General features: G+C 25.2%; 2 protein-coding genes across 4 annotated transcripts in view; one reads left to right on the top strand and one right to left on the bottom strand.

Annotated features, from left to right (window-relative positions):
* LOC132922092 (probable G-protein coupled receptor 21) overlaps positions 1-24,359 on the top strand; it is a 114,791-nt gene that overhangs the window by 35,226 nt on the left and 55,206 nt on the right. The gene's annotated exons all lie outside the window — the stretch shown is intronic.
* Positions 1-24,359, bottom strand: part of LOC132922093 (phytanoyl-CoA dioxygenase, peroxisomal-like) — a 112,776-nt gene that overhangs the window by 55,251 nt on the left and 33,166 nt on the right. Inside the window, exon 1 of one of the 2 annotated variants that reach the window (XM_060985421.1) lies at positions 624-931. The exons of the other annotated variant lie outside the window; for it this stretch is intronic. Within the exon in view, the coding sequence (XP_060841404.1) occupies positions 624-628 (5 nt within the window). The 5' untranslated portion in view covers positions 629-931. Of the gene's footprint in view, positions 1-623; positions 932-24,359 lie in introns of those variants that run through there. 2 annotated transcript variants of the gene reach the window in all.

The following is a 24,359-nucleotide window of genomic DNA, read 5'->3' as shown; positions in this document are numbered from 1 at the left end:
TTCAACAGACAAATTCAGCCAATCCAGGTCCTAATTATGATCATTCTTCACTAAAATGTATGTATTAATATTACGAAGTACCTATTTATTTCTATTTGGAAATTTAAAATTAATTACAGATAGTGAAAACATTAAAGCTAACCGAAGGCTATTCATTGATTATATGCAGTGTTAACTCATTAATCTTTCACAGAGACAGTATAAATAATAACGTCTCAGAATTTCAAATTTATTAGATTTTATTATTCGAATAATGTCGCTGGGGAATACCTCTTCGATCATAATATAATGTCTAGTATTTTATGTGCGTGCGTGTGTGTGTGTGCATGTGTTTGTAATGTTGGATTTGTATCACTAGCCAACAGATAAATGTTATAGTATATTATTTTGTTTGTATTTATGGCATATTTTTAATTAATTTAATGTTATTGAATAAAAAATAAAAAATATTTCATTCCTTGCATATGTTGTATATTAAGACAATAATGATTTTCAACCAATAAAACTTTTTAGATGTTTATATTTAAAATGTTTGTACCATTTATCTATCATTAGTATATGTTATATACTGAAAAATAATGAAATTTAATGGCGTTATGAATAAAGAATTAAAAATAACTAACCTCATTAGAGGATGAAACCGTAGTTTAAACTATCGTAATTTCTATATAACTTTGTTTGCAAATGGATCCATTTTTATCTACAAAAAAGATTGATGTGCTGTTTTAGAAAACATTATCAGTCAAAAAATATTCTTCTAATCTACGAGATATTGAACTAAATATGTTATTCATGTTTGAAACTACTTACATATGCACATTTTCCAAAATGAAGCATATACAATCTAATGAAAGAAATCGCCCAACAAATGAAACTTTAGAACATATATTACGTGTTTCAACTATAGAAGTAGAAGTCGATTTTGCTGAATTATCATCTGTAGTTAAACATCCTCAATTATCACATTAATTAATAAATACCATGTATATATAAATAATCAAATATAAAAATAAATGTAAATAGTAAATTTTATTGACCTTTACTTTCTATGTTCTCTAGCTGGCCCGCTAGATTTTCACTTTCAAAAAAATTAACACTCTAATAAAAATTAGTTGCTTATTCCTAATATATTGTAATATAATAATAAATTTAGAACATTTAAAATTGCAACGAAGAAAAAAAAACGTTATTTTGAATTATAATTTATTGATTATTGATATATGCATAATGTAATCTATATATATATAATATACCTATAAATAATGTAATAAGATAAATAGAAGTTAAATATTGTTATTAGACGTAATTTTCAAAATAAATTTATCATCTCTTTATTTTTCTAATACAGTAATACCTACCTACCCCAGTATGCGTAGAAAAGAATCATGCTTACAGTTTTTAAATATCTATAATTTTATTAATAATAGATATTTATGTAGTCTTATAAATGTACAAAATAAATAAATAATTAATTTATAAACACATTTTAGAAAAATTAAAATTTTAACAACAAAAAATTAACTTTAGGCAACTAATTATAAAAAGAAATATTTCTAGCACTACAAGTATGACCGATATCTTTCACATATATCGTCAAGCCTTAGGCGCTTACGGATGTCGGATAAGTCAACTACTGAGACATAATGGGTGTCTGACGATTAATCAACTGCTGTCGATGTTCAGTTCACTTTTACCAATATCCTTCCTTTTAATAATTAAACATTAAACTGAAAAAAGTTTCTATATATATATATAACCTATAATACTATGTTAACTGTGGTTGCATTTACTATTAAGATAACGCAAATTTAAAACTTTTAATTATTTGAAAAATAAATGAGATTAAAAATAAATAAATACAACTAAAAATACACAATATTATTTGATCCAGACGAAAATATAACTTTATCATCTTCAACTACGGATTAATTGAATTTTAATCAATTTTTTTTTTAATTGATAGAGGTAAAAAAAAACTGAAGATTAAATGTAGAAATTGAAAATGTAAAGCCAAATAAACATTTTATATACCTATTATATAATATATATTTTATTCTCTGCATTTTATTGATTAACATTATTTGTCTATGGACACATTGTCATATTTACCGCATTGCACTAAGACTGTTTTACAATAACTTTATGAGATGATTAAGAATTTAAATGATTAATTATATCATTTTGATTTTTTTTTTATCAACATATTATAAACTTTAAACGACTAGTAATAATAATTACCAATGTGCTAATAAAAGATGTTATTTGGTTTATTCTTAGAAATAATAGTTGACACGGTTCAATGAATCTTCCATATAATATTGTATTATAATAGTTGATATTTTAATTTAATCCCGATGAAGAATTGTAAGTGTTTGTTGGTTTAAATTTTTTTTTTTACTATTTCAAAACGTGTGTCACAATAATTTTATTCAGACCATACTATAGTTGAATTACTGGTGATAGGTAATGAGTGTAAAATCAACCGTTACAACTTGTATGCTGTATTTATCAAACAATTGTAATTAATGATTGCATACATAAATATATAACATACTATTAGGACAAATAAAAACGACGTATTAACAAAATACAAATATTTATGATTTTTACTCATATTATGGAAATGTATTAAAATTTACTGTGTATTATTTTTAATTTCACAAAAATAATGATAAACTTTCAAAATATAAATATTATTTTACATTATTCAACTTTTTTTTTTTTTTAATTTTTATATTGAGATAAACCATCTATACAAAAATTCATAATAAGAATATTTGATAAGTAACATATATGGATTATGGAAAAAAAAAGCATTGATAGAAGAAGCCATTCATTAATGACACTTAAATTTTAATTATTTATTTTAGGTACAGTGGTTATTCGGATATGGTATTATGTAATAGGTTGCGATACCATGTTATTTTTAGCCTGCGTCGGTAATTTCCGGGGAGGGTTGGTATGTGCAAATTTTTTACGAATAGGTTGTAGTGAGATACGCGTTTATTAAAAAATGAAGTTTAGTTAATTTTGGCTTCTTCATCAATTGTTATACATGAAAGTCGTTGCGGAGAGAATGATTATTGATTAGTGACAAAGAAAGGAAGCGTTAATAATTTTACGGAGCGTTTTAAAATGTTTGTATTTTATTCGTATTAAATAAGCCCCAAAGTTGGAATCCGTATGTCCAAATAGGTTTAAATAGTGATTAGTAGATTATTATTTTTGTTTTCGAGTTAGTGAACTTGTTGTTAGAAATTAGAGTTTTAGCATATGGCAGCATGCATTCAGAATTCATTTTTTAGTTTTTAAATGTTTAATCCAGATGAGTTTTTTATTAGGATGGAACCCTAGATATTTAATCAAATTGGGAGTAAGGATTACAATATTGTTTGTAAAAACGTTTTGTTCTCGAGTCTTAGTGTGAAGGTAGTATTAACTGATTTAGAGTTATTTATTTTAATTTTCCATTTATTGAACCACCCACTATTAGGTTCAGATGGTGTTGAAGATTAGTTGATGCTGTTACAGTGTTATTATGTATCGATATTATGGCTTTGCCGTCTGCATATTTTGAAACTTAAGTAATAATTTATGAAAATACCAATTTTGATCACAAATTGATTGTGCTTTATTTATATATTAAATTTAAGTTTTATTAAAAAAAAAAACAACAACAAATAACAGAAAGATAAAAGATTAAAAAGTTAAAGAAAATCAAACGTTTTTAAAAAATAATTTAATAAATTGCTATTTACATGTTTTAAGTTGTTATAGAAGAAATACAATATAAAATCGGTACCTGGATAAAATAATTACAAATATATATATACGTATTATTTTTTCGTCAATGGTAACATTTAAGTCATTTCAATTGTAATTTATTGTTGTGAGATACTTTGTGTAGTTAATAATTATTAATTCTATAACTTATATGTTTCTAATATTATTATGATAATATTATCGTAATTTCGTATTTAAGTAATAAGTCCAAATGTTTAATAATAATGATTTATCCACTGAATACCCATAATACAATTGTTGAAAGAATATACCACTAAAATACTCCTTGAATATACATACCTATAGATACACTCTTGTTATTAGATTTTGTATAGTATATACATATATATACGTGTTTGTATAATATACACAATCGTGTAATTTAATATTGTGAACACATATTAATATATTCAAGTCACCACAGTTAGATACGCATTATATGTACATTTAGATTGAATTATACTATACGACTATTATCGGTTATTAATATAGTGTCGAGTGTAGTAAATTAATAAATCGTTATAATAATTTCCATTTATCTAGCTTATTCATATGTTGTTTTTTTTTTATTATTGAAAACAGTGTTATTTTAATTCATTAAAATGTAGTTACATATTATGTTGTAATCTGCAGCTGACCGATCATAGTTTATTTAAAAACTAGGTACCATCAGTAGTTTTTAATATTTAATATTATATTACTGAATTATTATTATGTACAAAGTATATTCGATATACGATAAGTAATAATACAATTATAACAAATCACATCATGCTTAATACTTTAACAGTTCAACTAAGAGAAATCTAAACTGGATGGAAAATGATATATATATATATATATGTGTGTATTTATAATTTTATCCATATTGTGCCACAATAGTTTTATTTACAATGATTTTAATAAATCGCAAATACATTTTAATGTTAAGTGAATAAATTTTTTTTGTATTATTATTATTATTATGTCAGCTTAAATCACGTAGGTATACTGTTTTGCCTAATACCTATGCGTCTAATATGCGAATCACATATTTATATTTATATTTATGTATCATATACATATTTTATACATACTTTTACTGTTATGTCTACAACTTTATGTTTTAATATAAATATAAAAGTTTAATAACTGTAAACTATGTAATGGGATTATTTCAGCTATATTCAGCATATTAAAGATAAATTGTTATATTTACTTTAATAACTTTCTTTTCAAAATTATACGATAGAATTATAAAAGCAATATAATGTTATGATTTATGAAACTATGTAAAGCCTATTTGTTTGATATTCTCTAAAATTATTTATTTAATTATTTATCATAAATTAGGCAAATTAAACAGTTATTTATTATATTATTAAATATTATTGTATTGACTTCTTGTATTCTTCCCGGAAAATGGTTTTATATAAAAGAAAAATACGACAAGACTTCAATTACGTCTTTAAAGGACCATAATTTAATTTAACACCAAATGAACTATATCCAAATCTCTTAGAATGACTATTCATTTTCAGTCTTATACCGAAAATATATTTACATTTTATTTAAATGTCTTTAGTTTGTTTACAACGCATCCATTATATCCCGGGTAAATATTTGTTCTTCTTGATAAAAATTCAAAGTATGCTCTTTAAAGCAATTGGTATCGTAAATTTAGTTAAAGCTGTTTGTATCAGTAACATATATCGATTTTATGACTTTTACCTCTTTTTCCGATATTTTACTTGTTACCATCAATCTATATAGTGTATAACGTCCATATACAAACGAACTATACATATTATATTAACCACTACCGAAGTATATAATGTAAAAACATGATTTGGTCTTGGTAAACTAAACAGATAATAGTGCATTTAAAATAAGATTCTAGTATTCTTGTATTTTATTCGATTGGAAGATCTATTAGTCATACAATATTCAAATAAACAATTATTTCTATGTAATATACTATACATAACTTGCAAAATATTAATGGTAGAAATATTTGCATTGTTTTGTTAAACAATTAAAAAAATCAGTTCAATTGTTTTATTTTATTGTTATAGAATGGCATGCATTGAATAGTTTGAAAGTGCAGGAAAATATTCTACATAAACTCTTCAATTATCTATATCTATAATATTATACTATACCTTGTTCGCATTATAAATTATTATAACAATCGATCATTCATCATCCAAAATAAATATTATTTTTATTTTTTTCAGTACATTTTGTTACCTTTTATTACAATCCTAACATATTTTAAATACCTAGTTTACAGAATACATTAAACTTTTATTAAAATAAGCAAATTAGTAAATTAATATTAAAATTTATTCATTTTATGAAAATAATAGACTAAATTTTGCTATCATTGTTTATCATTTATACTTTATACTGCCTACAAAATAGTTACGGTGCGTAAAACCATAGTAGTGAACTTTAAATTATTTATTTATTCTGATTAACAAGCATCCTGTGAGCACATACAACAATTATTCCATTATTTAATAAATAGATAAAGGAGAAGTTAAACCTAAATATGTATAAATATTTTACAACAGTAAAATGGTAACTAGATAAAATTACAATATTTGTTTATTTTCAACTACTTTTAATAACAGTAAATTAGTTTCATAAATCTAATAAAAAGTCTATAAGTATATATTATATTATTATATGTTTCATAATTATTTAATACTTTTTTTTTAATATCTTTTAATAGTAATATTAGATATACCATTTCAACTATGAGTATTTATTTCTTGTTATGAAATTCCAGATTTTTGAATAACTTTTATCTCATATTTATTATTTTTTTTTTAAATAATTCAAATTTGTCCAATCAAACATTATTACATTAAATATCTGTTGAGAATCAAACCAATAGAACCATGGCAATAAAAACGATCGACAAAATTATCAAAATACTATCACAACACCTAACTCTTGTTAATTTGTTAGAACAGATAATAACATTATGTTGGAATATAAACGTAGAAATGGTATTTAAGATTTGGAATGTTAAAGAGATTAAAAATTGAAATTTTTTTTTTTAATTAAGAATTTAACGATTAGTAAATAAACAGCGTAATATTGTTGAATTGTCGTTGATTTTCTTAAATTTAAGTTTTAACCTCGGGCATTAGTAAGTTTTATAAGTTTACTATTAACTCAACTTTTTTCACTTTAAGTGCTAATGCCTGTATTACCGATTTTGCACACACTTGATTTTTTTAAACATACAGTTTTGGCGGGGTAGTCTTCTAATAAATTTACATGACCCATATTCTAAAATAGACAGAATAAACAATTATTTGGGGTTCTGAATTCCAGCAAGTCAATATCAAAAATTAAATACATGTAAACATAAAATTTATTAAAAAAGTAATACTAACCGAGTTATTGTTTATACGTTCAGTAAATACTTAATCGTTCTAGAGAAAGTAAAAGTATTATTATTAGTATTTTGCTTATGTATATAAATATAGGATATTAATAACTAATAAGTGTATGGTTGTAAGTATAAGGTATATAACAATTCAAATTATATTTTATTCATTTTAGAATTTTAGTAATTTAATTTAATTGTTTTTTACATAGCAACCAAGAGAATTTATTTAGATGGTGCTAAACATTATGACTACTTTTGATAAAATATGTTGACTTACAATATGAAAATCAAGACCACCTACGACTATTCAAAATGTTTAGTAGTGAAAGTATCAGTTTATACGATAATAAAAATAATATAAATATTTAAAAAAAATAAAATTAAGTCAGATAATAAATGTATATTTGCATGAATATAATTTTTATATTTATATAAACTAAGCCACCTGGCACCTATCACATATACATAATATTATAATTATAGTAGTTAGTATCACCAAATAATTACAATTTAAACCGTCATAGAATAGAGATATGCCAATTGGAATCGTCTTTTATTTTTAAATTTAAATGGTATGATTAGTTTAATAGAATGATAAATAATTGAACAGTTTTATAATATAATACGAAATATAATACGATAATAATATTTACTAAATATTGATCAATAGAACATAATTTTGTAATACCGGATAAATGGCACTACTTTTTCTAAAGTTTAAGATAATTATCAGAAGATAAATTATATCAATAGTAGATAAGACGGCTAACGTATAAAAACTACGGTAATTTATCTCAAGAATTAAATCAGTTCTTGCTTTTGTGTTATAGGACATCTTATTAAAAAGATCTATAATTCCAGACAACAAAAAAAAAAATGCTGTTAAATCAATAGATTAACTATCGTAGAACAATATGAAATGCATAATATTCATCAAAAAAAGTTTAGACATGTTATAGATGATTAGAAAAATCTTTAACATTTTTCAAAGCAATATTTGATTAGGATCCGTATACTTCAAGAAATTCAAAATATTTATCGGTATGACTTCATAATGGACTATAATAATCGTGACTTGCAAATATATTAAAGACATGCTGCTGAGATATAAACTAATTATTTCGTTTACAATTATTCATCGAAATGGTTAATTTATAACAGAAAATAACGGTTTAATCAGTAAATATAAAACAGTAGAAATAATTTTTAAGTCCACGGGGTGATATTATTAAAAGTAATGGCTTTAATACCTATTAAAAATCAGATATAGCGCTATTATAAAATCGTATTACCAAGTACCCTCGAACTGCGTCTATATAAAATTATGTATTGTATGAAACAGTTAAAAAAAAAAAAGTAAATCTCCTATTTAATGGTCCGGATGAAAAGAACTGGATACCGGGTCATTGTCATACGAATATACGATTACATCCGTGAAAACGCTCCTCATTCAATAGTAAGGCACTTCTCATAATACCAAGAATAAAAAATAATAATAATAAAAATCAGAGCCATTGACACCGGAATCTTTAAAAAAAAAAACTCTTCACCAAATTCATTGAAATTAAATTACCAATTTTAATCCTATAATCGACTTCTATTCTATATCTTTAGCAACTCTGAAATAATGGATTGAGAATTGGATACGGAATATAAAGGGGCACCGACGCCCAATAGCAAAAGGAAATTATCTTGCCATTGCGCCTATTTTGACACAACTGTCGTGCCTGCCTAATTATGTATCTAAACTTATGAACTTGTAGACGAAATGCATAACTTTAATTTAAAAATTAAATTGTCATTAAAATAAAACGATTGAGATAAATATTTATTAGAAAATTGGAAAAACAGATTAATCTGTAAATCAGTGTAGTTCTTAGAACCTTCGGATATGATATGAGCATCGTATTATTAACCTTGTCAAACTTTAATGGCGTAATATTTTGCAAAAAAACATTATCTTCGCAGAAAATGAAATATTTTCAAAATCGTTAGTATAATACAATTTTACAATAAAACGTTGTTTAAAAACTCAAATTTATTGTACCCAAAACCTAAACTACCCGAGTGCGTCGGTTTTCGTGAATAGTTTTAATGAAAACAAATTTTAGTAAGTATAAAACTATGTTGGTGACCCAATTATAATTTGTTGTAACTCCGAGGACAAGAACCACTACAATAATGTAGACTGTAGGTGAATAATTAAATAAATGTTAGTGATACAGAATTGCACAATTTGGATGGACAATAATTACAAGCGTCCCATTAAATTGCGCTTTTAATAAATTATAAGAAAATCTTTAAAAAGTGTGAAATGAATTAGATATTGGACCGAATATAAATCGTTTAAATGATTTTCTTTTTATTTCAATAGATAATCAAATGATTGACTTTAGAGTAGATCTCGACCACTTGCATATATATCACACATTCTAGTACATTATTATTTCTTGTCTATTTAGCCTTATAGTACAATAAAAGTACAATGGTTATGTTCGGATAACTAAAATAGATCTAAAAGCCTATTATTATTTATTAAGTCAAATGCATTATTATTTAATATTGTAAATGGCTATTATACTAACGATTACTATAAATATGAATGTGTATAAAAATAAATAATATTATATTAATAGAGCAATTTCTGCTGGAAACTTCAATAAGTTGAACTTTCTCTTTCATGCTGTAACGACATTATATCTTGAATTTAATGAACAGGAATTTATACAATAATAATATTGAATACTAATGATATCTCATTTATCATATTATGTAACTCTTTCGGTGTCTTATATTTATTTTGAAAAACAGTTGTATTTACTTACTTTTTTTTTTTATCATTAGTAATATTAAACACAAAATAAATATTTACTGCAATATTCGTGTGCGCGGATGTGTGAATAATAATAAACTGTTTTATTCTGTAGAACAGTGGTTTTCAACCTTTTCGAGGTCGCAGACCGACAGATGACTTATTATGTAGAACTACGGATCATTTAGGGTACAATACATTAAAAATATATTTTTTTTCCAATACAATGCGGACCGGTACCGCCTTTTGATCGCGGACCGGCAGTTGAGAATCACTGCTATAGAATACCACACTATAGTATATTATATTGTATATATCGTCATGTTTGGTTTGATTAACTTTCTGTTGTTGATTTCACTATCGTGGTTTCAAATACTTGGCATATTTTAATTTATATGGATTTTTGAAAATTGAATGACACAAATATTATATTCAAAATGTAAAATATGTGGATTATACCTAAACTGCTATAGATCTATATACATAGATATCAGCATTTTAAATAATATATTACATTATTTCGTCAAATGTTCGTCTGTTAAAATTTAGTGCTTCTATACTTTATACATTATCTAACAGCGTTTACCATTTTAATTAATATTACACAATTTGAACTGGACTGAGGAATTGACATTAACTATTAGTTATATTATGTAATTCCAATTAAACACAAATAACACATGGACAATTTTATACCTTTGAGCATTATGTGTGCTTTACTTCCACGTTTTGATCATATAGGATTGTAAGAATGATTTATTCATTAAACAAATACCTAAGTTAATCTTTATTAAGATAAGATGCTGTGTGTCCCAATCTTTCATAATACACGAAAACCGTATTCGTCTATATAGCTCAAAGAATACATATTATTATTATATTATTATTATTATTGTTTAATCCACAAAATACATTCACACCGATAAACATGTAACACCTATAATAATACGCTAATATAAATCAGTACCCTCGTCCTAAATCAAAATAATGGTTTACGTTGTGGTTAGAGACATAATTCATATTTATCTGAGTTAATTACAATTACGAATAATGTAAATTAGTAATGGTAAATATGTTTTAAAATATTTAAAATAAGGTATTTTATTGTCGATTAAAAATTAAAATATTGTGCACTATTCACGTATTATGTGTAATTTATTTTTTATTTGTATTTGCAATTTATGAATATGTCTATACGGAAAATATTTTCCCAGAAAATAATAATAAAAACTTAAAAAAAAAATCTAGGACATATTTATTTTAAAACAATGCGAGTCAGGATATATTAGTTTGAAGTATCTATGTTATTATTATATTTTTATGATTTTACGAATAAAGGTCGTCACTATTAAATTGTATTTTTTGTATTTATAATCATTATTTTTGCTTCATTGTAATATTTTACTGTTTAAAATGTTTCCAAAATTATTAGACAATATGATATTTAAAATTAATATTTAGTTCCTATTTAGATACATTTAGATCGTAATCAGATAGTCAAAAGTCTTCATACAAGATTCTAATTCGTCGGTTCAGTTGTAGGCTGTAGGTTATAAGTTATAAGTTGAGGAGTGAATCAAACTATTTTCATCATGACTCAGTGTTTCTGTTCAATTATTTCTGACAGTGAACAGTTAGTAGTTCTACGAATTATCTAAGTATAGCATAATCTTGGACATAGTACGATTTGATTGTTTATTAAGTTATTCATCAGTGCGGCTGAGATGCTGCCCCTATAATAATCAGAGACATCACATAGGTTTTACACAAATAGATTTATTTCCCAATCAACGTATAATTTTTTCCAAAGCACTCTTGAAGTCTTTCGTCTTTGTGTTTATTGTACTGACACAGTATTTTGTTTAAAAACAAATTAATAATAATAATAATAAATAATAATCAAATCTTTTGAAAATAATTAAATATTTATTGTCTCTATAGATATTTTGACTTGATGGTTTGAATTTTCACTCTTTCACTATTGTTGTCTTCAATTTATTTTAAATTAAATGAATTAATTAATTAATTAATATATGCTATAACGTGTATGAAACATAATCATACTAATCTAGTTACAGGTATAATAGTTTTCATAATATCTTATGAATGTAGTAAGTGATTTAGAATTACAAAATTACTTATAATAATATTCTTTAATCGATTATTATTTTGTTGAGCTTATACTTTAAATATTAATAAAGTCAACAAAATATTATAAATTTATTTCTGGTGATGGATAAATGCAATTTGAGCTCATTAAAGATTGCGATACACTTTGGATGATATTTTTGTATGCACTTAAATTATTATTATTATTAGCTACACTGTTTATGAAACAGTAAATACCATATTCAGTATGTGTAATATTAATCTAAAAACACAGTAATCATTTATATTATCCTCTAATGATGAATGATGATTAATAAAAATAATTTACCACATACATAATGCTTTTTTTAATGTTAAAAACTGTAGTTTAAATTAAAAAAAACTCAGATGGCATTTACCTTAGCTATTCGTTCACGACAAATATTTTATACATTAGTACTAGTTGTAATTTTTAAACAAAGAAAAATTGAAAAATGCCTTTATAAACGTAGTCTAATGTACCCACTCAAAATTTGCCAGTGGCATTGGGACAAACAATTGTTCTGTTAGCCCTGTAAGTTGTAAGGCAGATTTTTAATATGTAAAAAAAAATACATTGTTCATGAAAAATAATGACTATTATAAGAAATATTGAATAAGACCTACACAAGTTTAATAATTATCATGTTTCAATATTTTAGAAATAAAAAATAAGATACAATTACATTAATGATATATTATATATAATATATTATTTGTAATTACAAAAATAAATAAATTTAAAAGTTTGAAAATAACATTTGAAAGTGTAAAATGTAATAATAAACTATAATTAAAAACTAAATTAATTAACTATTTTTTCCCCGAATGTGATTGGATGAACTGTTTTACTTGTATAAAGATATTGTTCCATAAACAAATTAAAAATATACAACATATTTAATGTGATGTATTATTTCTCATAATATAATAATGTTATACCATTGGAATAAATGACGTAATTTATTATGATATTTTAGTCATTTCACTTTTTAAATAAACTATTGAAAACCTACAAAATGTTGTAAAATTACATTGTGATTTAAAAAAGCTAAAAATCAATTATTAGTTTTTAAAGTGGTAAATATTATTATTAGGTAGTTTATATACTTTATAATACGTGGTAAATTAATACTTGGCATAAGTATTAAGTAAATTAAGTAACGTTAAAAAATGCATGAAATAATATGAGTAGTTTAGGTGTGTATTATAATTCGGTAAGTTACAGTGGCATCACGAAAATTCATTCACGAGGGTAATATTATTGAAGCTACAAACTTGACCTAACCTGTCTATGTGTAATTTATTTTTACAATAATATAAATATTGATATTATTTTACAATATAAATTAACAAGTAATGTAACCGATTATTATATTTTTTATTATTTAGCCTATAACTCCCAATAATAAATACCCTATACATACAATCTATTCAGCTCCCATATTACATACAACAATATAGCACCATAGATTTTTTTGCCTATATCGTAGAATAAAGTAAAAAATACCTATTGTATAATGCTACTTATACTTGGAAAAATATTTATCTATGTTAATTCTTAGTAAATAAATTGCAGTTATATTATATACTAATTAAATAGGTTAAAATTAAAAATGTATTTTTGATTAACTGAAATCAAAACATAATAACAATTTTTTAATAAATAATAATTATAATCGAATTGTAATTCTATTACAATTATTTTGTTATAATTTAATGTATAATATAATATACCTAATAAATAACGCGAAGTATTTATTTTAGAAAAATGTATAATACTAATAAATTACAATCTCTTTTCTTTTTTAATTTGGTGAAAATATACAACAATACCAACCTTGCTAACATTAACAAACCATCGTCATGATGATATAACGGTTTAACCAACAGCATGCGAATTTTAATTTTAACCACGCTAATTACCCGTTAATTACTGACAACAAAAAAAATACATTTCCCAAACGGCCGGGAAAAATGGCATTTACAATAAGTTTTTTCTTCGATGCAAACAATGAAACAGACATACAGTTATATTTTAAAATTAACATTCTATAACATATTTATTTTAAATGAATGAATTTCATATTAGATACCCATCTGGTTCCTAAATATTATGTTATATCCTCTAAGTCCATGTTTATCGAAAATACGGCTAGTAACACTATGCTGGCAATATCTATCGCAGTGTTTCCCAACTTCTTTTACTCGCGGAACCTTAGCAGGAGCTTGAACTTTTTGTGGAACCACCGTATAACTTTTGGAGCTATTCTATGTTAGAATCATAATTCAGATCAAAAATATTATTAATTTATTTATATTTTCCCAAATTTCTCACGGAACTATTAGGTTTTGCGAAACACCAGTTGAGAAACACTGATCTATTGTATCACACAAAATCATCATATTACCAATTGTAACGCATTTTGGTTATTGATGATGTGATAAAACTTGAATGGAAACACACTTAAGTCAAAAAGGTCGATAATTTTAATATAAATTGCCTCCCGAATGTAGATGAGTTGCCTTTCGGTGTACCCTAAATCATATCATATCTAAACGAAAAGGGTCTAGTACTAGCGGTATCCCAGTGGGCAGACAGGTAATACATTTATAAGTGGTTAACAAACGATTTCAAAATTGTATACAGAGTTGTTTACCAATCTTGCTTATTCCAATCTTTTTCATTTAATAGGTGTTTATAATTTATTAAAATTATAATTTATGGAATAATTAAATATATTTAAGATCATATTTTAAAATTCTTGAGATTTTTCATTCCTATTACTAAGAAGTAAATATTATTAATTGTTATTACGTTTGTATGGTAATACAAACTTCTGTTTTTCAAATAAAACTTCCACTTTTTTATTAGAAACTGTTATTGGGATAATATTTTTTAATTTTTAATGCAACTAATTTAAACGAGCTAAAATCAGATGTTATAAAAATGAAATATTGAAGAATTAATATATTATAGTGAGTCACTATGATAAAATATATATTACATTTGAATTTAATGATAAATCATTTTATTTGAAAAATGCTTCTAAATAAAGATATTGTAATCAGCCCATATCACCAAGTTTATTTTATGTGGCTTTTTGATATTACCATTAGGTAAAATAATTTACTTTAATATTAGTAATTTAGTAGGTCAAATTAATTTTTGTTGAAAATATTTTTCATACTTAAAAATATCATGTGTTTAAGAAATAATAATATACATAAAAGTTTCATGTCATCACTAATAAAGTTTATGAGTTATTACGAAGTAAAGAATATCGTTATTCATAGTTTAGATAAATATTATGTAAGTTAATCCAATTTTTATTGTATAATTTCTATTAAAAAAATTAAGCTAATAAATATTTTAATTTCATTACGAACTTTATATTTATTTTTTAAGTCTTCGTTAAATAATATTGCATATTTTATAAATTTTTAATTGCAAAAAAATTAGCAAATTTTTGTGAATTTAATACATTTTGTAGTAATTTGAATTTCAAAAGCTTATAAAAATAAATTTTGTCATGCTGACATACCCTTACCCTTTAGAACAGCAATGTGAGATCTTGCATTACATTTCCAAGCTTTTTGATTAAACAAAAACATTTTTATTGACATTTATAAAAATAAAACGAAAACAAAAAAATTAAAAAAATTAATATTCATTAATAACTCAAAAAAGTGAAAAAATTTAAAAATTTAATCAAATATTAAAAATAATCAAAAAAAATTGTTGGAAAAATCATTTATTTAGTTTTATTTGTTTTTTTATTACAATCAAATATTAAATATCAAAAATCGTTTGATGAAAATATTATTTAACGGATGAATATATTGTAATGTCATACAAATTTGAACTTCAAACGCTCCTAAAAATTAATTTGACTTTCTAGGGTAGACATTTTTTTCATAAACTTTAAATAACTTATATAAAATTTTTTATTAAATTTTCAAATCCAACATATGAAAAGAACTTTGCTATGCATTTCTAATCACTAAATAATTTGAAAATATTCGAGATAACTAACAGTTGCGGGATTCGGGATTCGATTATGTGACCTTATTTAAAATCCATTATCGACCTTTGACAAAATCTAGGTTGCTAAACATGGAAAACATGCGAAATAAACATGTCTGATACTCGAAAATGTTGCGTTCACTAGTGTCAGATTATTATCGATAAATGTAATTTTTATTATTATTTTTTTTTTACCACCATTGAAATAAAATACTTTTGGCTACACCCTTGTTTATTTTATATTATTATATTATTATATTTTATGATAGAACATGTTTTTGTTCACTTTCGTTCCGTTATAGGACTCTTTGGACAGGTACGTTATTAATAATGAGATTTCGTATCGCAATTATTTAGACGGTCAGTGTCGTAGAGTGCTCTTACCGGATTTCCGGTGTCGTGGTTTGACACTAGTCGTCTCGAACAAACAACTCAACGCAGCGTTTACACCATCTACCGTCTCCGTAGTCGGTACCGGACACTGAGTGCCGTCCGGTTGCTCGAGTATCCAATCTTTATATGGAAGGCTTTTGACGCAATCACATATTTCCGTCTCATCGGAGACTTCTGTATCGTAGCTGATCGAAACCCGATTGTTTACCAACGACGTTGACATGTCGACTTTGTTAGGTAAAAAAAAAAAAATCCCAAAAATTATGTACTCATATTCTATGCCCTCTATGGTAAAACGAAGTATGTTCGTGATCAATTTATAAAATGTCTAATTATATTATATTTAATTTTAGTTATCAGGCTTAAGCACGTATTCCACGTACTCGACGACTGTACATCAATCAATAGTGTAGTTGTAGTATTATGTGTAAAATTCGTAACTATTTTAAAGTTAACCAGCGAATTGTTATTAATATTATTAGATATTTGGTTTTGGAATGTATGTAATAAGTTCGTTATAAACTTTAAAGAAAAAAACATGAACGGGACTTATGATTTGCTTTACCTATTTTGCGTGATAAATTTATAACCATGCAATTTTCTTCACTATTGTAAAATATTTTAATAAATAATATATTATGTATATGTTGATTATTATCATATAAGTAGTGCGGTAATTCCCGTTTTACCGAGTAAAGATTACACGGGAAAACATAATGCGCAATTTAATATTATTATTCTGGAAGTTATGACGTTATTTTATAATATCATTAGGCATACTAAAATTATTATCACCGAACAAGCTGCAGCAGGTTATGACAGTCATGTCTGTTACCCAGGTGGTAAATACTAGAAAAAGCACACCGTATAAAAACTTCTGACTTCTTATAGTTTCTATTTCTATGTACAGCATACTAGACTACAATTAAATTTAAACAATAATTACAATGACTAATCGAATTCAACACGACGTTCAAATCGATTTTAATAAGTGGTAATCACATCATCTCCATAAGTTATAGAGTACCAGCTGGTGTATGTTTAGAATACATTTTAGTAGACGATTTACTTAATTTGTTAGCAAGTTTGGCCCCTATATGTGAACTCTACGCCGAAAAGTACCGTAATATAATATTTCTCAGTAAATAAAAAAAATAATAAATTCTGAGCGGCACGGTGTATTGTGGTAGTGAGGTGTGTACTTGTTTTTACATAGTGATGTTTGCATTTTTTTTTCTACTGAAAACACTCGTTCTCGCTGAAGTGCAAAGTGTCGTGCAAAGCACTTCTGTGGATTGAAAAATGAATAGGTGCTGAATTTTTTTTTATTCTATAGTGCATGCTCGCATAAGTAGGTATTTTTAGAAAAATTCTCAAAAACAGTAAAACTTAGGTATTTTTACTATTATAATATATAGTCATAAGAAAACCGTGTAAACCATAAAATAATAGCGATGGATTACAAGAGCGTCCCATTTTTAACAAAACATTGACCATTTATTGATCCAGTAAAATCGAACATCACTCAGAATTGTTTTACTAGCAGTGCATCTATCGTGTTCATAATACCAAAAAAAAAAAAAATTCATACATGGCTAACGTTCTGCAAAGTGATCAAAACTATGCGACGAGTTCTATCGCAGTATTTCACTTATTTTTAGGTACATTATATCTTACTTATTTTACGTATAATTTTTCGTTTTTTCTAGTTCTTTATTGTAATACGACTCCGCATATTTGCATTGCAAATATAAAAATGTAACCGTAGAGATTTAATGTTTATGCATTTATAAATATTTGACATAAAACCTCGAAAACATAATAAAAAATATAATAATAATAACGCTAATGGTTTGTATTGGTAACCATGGCGACAACAATGAACAGGCATAACGGAAATATAAGGTATCGTAGCTTTATACCAATAACGCAGCTTCTAAAAACACAAACAAATTGGATATTTTCGCTTGTCGGTTTGATTGGCGTTGACCAGATATTATGCAGGGACCGTGTGTGCTGAACCTTGGCGAGGTCGTACTACTATACCATTAGATTGAGAAAAGACATTCGTTTCACTTGGTCCACCATTGAAGGAGACAATGTCGAGTTATTGATTTTATATTTGACAATACTGATAAACCAAAACATTTCCGACTGTTTGCTTCAGTTTATGTTGTGTTTGAAAAATATTATTATACACGAGTATATACATGCCAATATGTGCCGTAAGAAACATTTTAAAAAGTTACGTACGAGTTGTACATACAGAACAAATCTTGAATATTTTAATAATATAAATAAGTTATTTTAATTCCCAAATGAACCCAACAAATTGTTACCGTTAAATAGGTAATAAAATAACTTATTTCTGTGTCGATGTTGGTGTAAAAAAAGCCATAAAAAACTTTTATCAGCTTTCAGTTTTCAAAACTATTTATTATTTTAATTTAGTTCTGAAATATATATATTACTGACATATAATTATATACAATATATGTATGTATGTGTGTATATGTGTGTGTGTTTTATATTATGAACGGAGAGATAAATGTAAATTTATTTTACAATAATGTGTGTATATGTTTGTCTAAAAACATTTTTTATAGTAAAAAGAATGCTTACATTTTCAACTACAATATCTTTTCTACTAGGAAAGTCAATTTAGTTGTTACTTTGTGGGAGTTAAATGGAAAATTGTTCATTCATTTGTTAATAATTTGGAAAAAAAATTAGGGAATTTTTAAAACAAAACCGATTTCTTTATTTCGTTGTAACTAAAAACGAATAATCATAGATATTCGACATTTTTACCAAATATTCTTATATTATCATTTTCTGTAAATAGTATAATTTTAAAAATATTTTGACTCGTTTTGAGTTATTTATAGACATGAAAAACTTTCGATTTTTTTTCAATACATTTTGTTTTCAATAATAATTGTCGATGATATTTTTTTCGGTCAAAAAGTTGAAAATTTAACACAAGTTTACGCCTAAGTTGTTATTACTGAAAAAGTTAAATGAAAAAAGTTGAGTAAAAATCCTCAATATTTTTTTATGAATATTTGAGATTAGAATTGTGACTTATGAATTATGTTTCAAATTTATTTTTGTATACAATGACTTATAATTTAATTTAAATTGTACACATCTATATACATTATAGTAACTCACTTAATAACAAGATACACTCGTAACCTAATACATACTATACCACATAGTAGATACTTACTTTTCCCTCCTTTTTTCGTATAGTAGTTTATTATATTACACAAATAACAAATTAGCAAAGAATAGATTCAAAATATGCATATTAAATTTCAAAATATGGAAAATTATTCATTAAAAGTATTATTATCTTATACATATTATAAGTATTAACATATTCTTTATTTAAAATAAAAAATAATTTAAACTAAGTAATAAAATCAATAATTCTTTTTAACAAAATGTAGATACTTATAAATGCCCAAGTCATTATTCATAAAAATATTAAATTCAATGTAAATTATTATAAAATATAGATGCATACTTATGATAGCATTAACATTTATAAATTTCTGAAAGTTTAAAAATTAATTTAGTCAAAATATAAATATGAAACTAATATTGACCACATTAGTTCCAAATTTAAGTTTCAAACAATTATTAGTGAAATAGATATTATAGTGGAGAGGGTAGCAGAATTGAGTGTTACTTTATGGATATGTTTAATTGTAGTTAGATAATACTGAATATAGTTTTAAAAAAGTAGTGTATAATAAATAATAATATACTAATATTATTATTAATTATTATATAGTCCACGAATTCAGTTTTAAACGTCTGTTTATATTTTATAAGAATCGAAAAAACTGGGTAAATATAATACTTTGACTCTATGATTTTTATAAATGAAAATAATATAATATTATAAAAATAATTTAAACTAAAAAGCGATAAGGATTGAGAAAATGGTGAGTGGTGCGTGGCCAGTGATTGAATGACTATATACAATCGGATACGTTATATAATGCGCTACGGCAAGTTCATATAATACCATTCTATAGGATTTATAAGTACAGGTAGGTAATTGATTTTTTGATATTAATCCTAGTTGCAAATAGAGTCGGATAAAATATTCCATGTAATAGCCTGTGTTCGTATAGAGAAGTTAAAATTGGTAGTCACGAAACTGGCAACGTGTTATAAATAGTTAATTTAAAATAGTGTTTAAATCGTAATAATATGTAGGTATAATACAACTTTTTTTAATGGGAAAATCAAAAATTTCAAAAACGGATTATAAAAAGCGTATCACAATGGCTTGACACTTTAAAATGTAATTTTAATGTAAAATTGTCATAATAACTCCACGATACACCGTGGTACCTATATAGTTTCCATGCATCAATTAAATTTGAAACCCATTTTATTTTGCATTCAGTATTTCAATATAGGTAACAAAATCCTGCTGAATTTAAGTTTTACCGACTGATGAACATTGTTACAGCTGTTTGCATTCCACCAACTCAAATAATCATATTATCCGTTGAATTTGTAAAATTAAATGCACAAATTCATTATTATTGTGTTCGAGTAAAATATCTACATTTTAAGAAATTTTTTCTTGTTAAATTTATAATATTATCATAGCTGGAATAATTACTTACGATATTGAATACATCTATTAATTCTTGTGAATAATCATTTCGACTGTTCGTAACGAATCATACAAGTAACCGTCGAATACAACCGTTAAGCTATACCAATTAGTAAATTCATGGGACAATCAAAATGTATTTATCATACATTCATACGTATTTCCGTATGCAATATTCTGATTCGAGAACAACAAATTTGGCTTTTATGTTTTTTCTAAAGCAGCACTAGTTCAGTGATTATCATCATCATTTATCGTTCAATGCAATGCGAGATTACATTTTACGTGCCGTTCGTTTAATAAGAGAGTGTCATTATTATAATTCCTTCTTATGAAGTTCCTGTGGACTGAAAAATAAATATATATACACCTAGTAATGGGTAATCTATTTAACGTAAAATACTCATTATTTCAATAAATTTTATCGTTTTAGGAAATTTTTTTTAAAATTAATTTTACTATTTATATCGTTATCATTTTGTAATTGTTTATTTTTTTTTATTGACAGCATACATTTTATTTCCTTGTACTAAATCAGAATATAGTTTGTAGTACTTAAATGTATAAAATTCGAATTTGGACATGTAGTTTGTGGGTTCTAATTTTATAAGTATTTAAAGCTTTGATGGGTATGACTGGTATGAGCATAGTGGATTAGTATAAAACAGCGTTTCTCAACCCGGAGGGCGTGTATACATTGCCGGGAATACGCAAGCTGTTGTCGTGAAGTAATATTTATATTTATTTAATTATTTTTATTTTATAATGCAGGGGAAAATGAAAAATGAATAACCATCGGTTATCGGGTATCGTTAAATATTACCAGTGTTTATATTTTATATTTATTATAATTTATCATTATCATACAATTAATATATAATGACCATAAAAACAGAGAGAATTGTAGTCTCTTGCAACTGTGTAAAATTGTGTAAAAGAAATATTTACAAAAACGGAGTGCTTTCTAAATATACACTATACAGTGTCTTATGTCAAATGGATCACTCCGTATATGTGCGTGTGTTCATTTTATATACTTCTCGTGTGTCACCAAAGATCTCTCGGCATATTATTATTAGTTTTTCCTTCTTTCTGGTTTTTCCATTCTTTTCTTTCCTTTGATAATCCAGCAACGTAAGTATTATCCGTGTACGCACTACGCAACAAGATCCGTCCGACTTCGCATTGCCTCGAAACCGTCACCGTCTCGGGCCTGTACACATACACACAAACACACACACACACACACACACACACACACACACACACACACTCGCGCGCGCGCGTGCACATAATATACGAATAGAATATACGCCGTTCAAGGTCTGCGTAAATAGTGGCTCCCTGTAATTACGTTCGTTCGCATTCAATGTGCCGACGCTGACCTTTTATTAAAATCGAAAATATCGACATTTCATTCTTCAAAATGTCAAAAAGTAAATGGCCAGCCGTTTTGGATTTATGAGTTTCGTGTTAAAGGCAGGGATTCCACCGAATATATCCAGTCGGTGGCTCAGATTGCTATAATTCATATACAATTCAATAATAAAACATAAATTATTGTCGAAGTGAAATCTTTTAAACATAGGTATACTGTCAGAAATAAAACAACCCATGTGTTATAGTGCCACTGAAAATTGATATTTAATTCATTGTAAAATATCATTGATGCACCTACCATATTGTAATAGTTCGTGATATTGTTTTATGTTAATATTTTATTGTTAATTTAAAAATAAATAAAGTAAACATATTTATATAATAATGTGAAAAGTGTATGCAATTCTTCTTATCGACCTGTCGATCCGTCAAATCTTTTTTTTTTATCTATAATTTAAAAATTTATACGAAAGTGTAGGTAGGTATTCCAGAATATTTATATATATATGTATATAGGTGCATTTTCTTTGTAAATATTTATTCTCTTCCAGAAAGAACTTTTCCGGTAGATGTAACAATCTGAATATTTGAGTTGATTCAAAAAGTTCGATTTGCGATAACACTGCGTTATAATTAAATCACGATCAACCGTTTATTTTAAGTTAAATTTAAAATATAATGACTTAAATAAAATTTTAATTTAACTATGAATATGCAAATATTTAGTCTATAGGACTTGAGGGTTCAGTGTGAATAAAAAATTGTGAAACCTAAAATTTTAGATAAATATTAATTACTTATTGGAAAAAATTTAAATGCTGTACACATACTAAAAATTACAATATATATAATTAATTATATAAGTATACTTAGTAAATATAATATAACAAAATAAAAATAATTTTACCCTTTATAGGGCATTTCTCGACATGAAAAACGGTAAACTTTTACATAAAATAATATGATAATAATAACGTATTATCGTTTTAATGTCACTATGCTTGTTGAAATGACCTATTATAGAAATTAAAGGTAAAATTATTATTTGGGACTGTGACGTAATCTCGTGTTGATGTCTCGAAACATTTTGAAGTATATGTATTTTAAAACTGTATAGTTTTTGTAAATTTAATAATGAGATACATTTACCTTTACCTAAAAAAACAACAGAGTAAAATAGATTATTCTAAATGTAAAATGATCAAAGTTAAACTTCAACGTACCTAAATGTTTAACGTTTAACTGTACCTAACCAAAGTTACTTGTTTTGAGAGACATAGAAAATATATGCGGGTATTACATCTATAATATTATTGTTCATTAAACAGCTAAAATATTATTTTAACAAAAGACAATTTCATAGCTATAATTTCGTTAGTGTCGAATGATCATTATTTGTGCGTATAAATTATATATACATAAATAATTAACTAAAAAAATACACATTTAAATTTATTTTGTTTTTATTGTATAATATATATATTTTGAAAAGTACAGGGACTATTTAAACACGTGGCCCTGTTTGCCCTGCCCTAGAGACCGCACAGTACACGCTAACCTATAAATTAAACTCGTGCCAATTAAACTATATTACAGTACAAAAGGCTATGGGAAACCAGTGCATTGTGTAGTTTCCCTAATACACATAACAGTCTAAACTGAAAATAATAATAGACTATTTGTCAAACCAACCTAACAGTTGTAAACTTAGAGACAAAAATCCAATGTTGCGTTTAGAATATTCATTTGAATGTAATTACGTTAAGTTACGTAGGTGTATTTATTTTTCATACGTCTATATATAATATAT

Source organism: Rhopalosiphum padi, chromosome 2, assembly GCF_020882245.1.
Source record: "Rhopalosiphum padi isolate XX-2018 chromosome 2, ASM2088224v1, whole genome shotgun sequence".
NCBI classification, from domain to species: Eukaryota; Metazoa; Arthropoda; class Insecta; order Hemiptera; family Aphididae; genus Rhopalosiphum; species Rhopalosiphum padi.
This window is presented reverse-complemented; position numbering and strand designations above follow the sequence as displayed.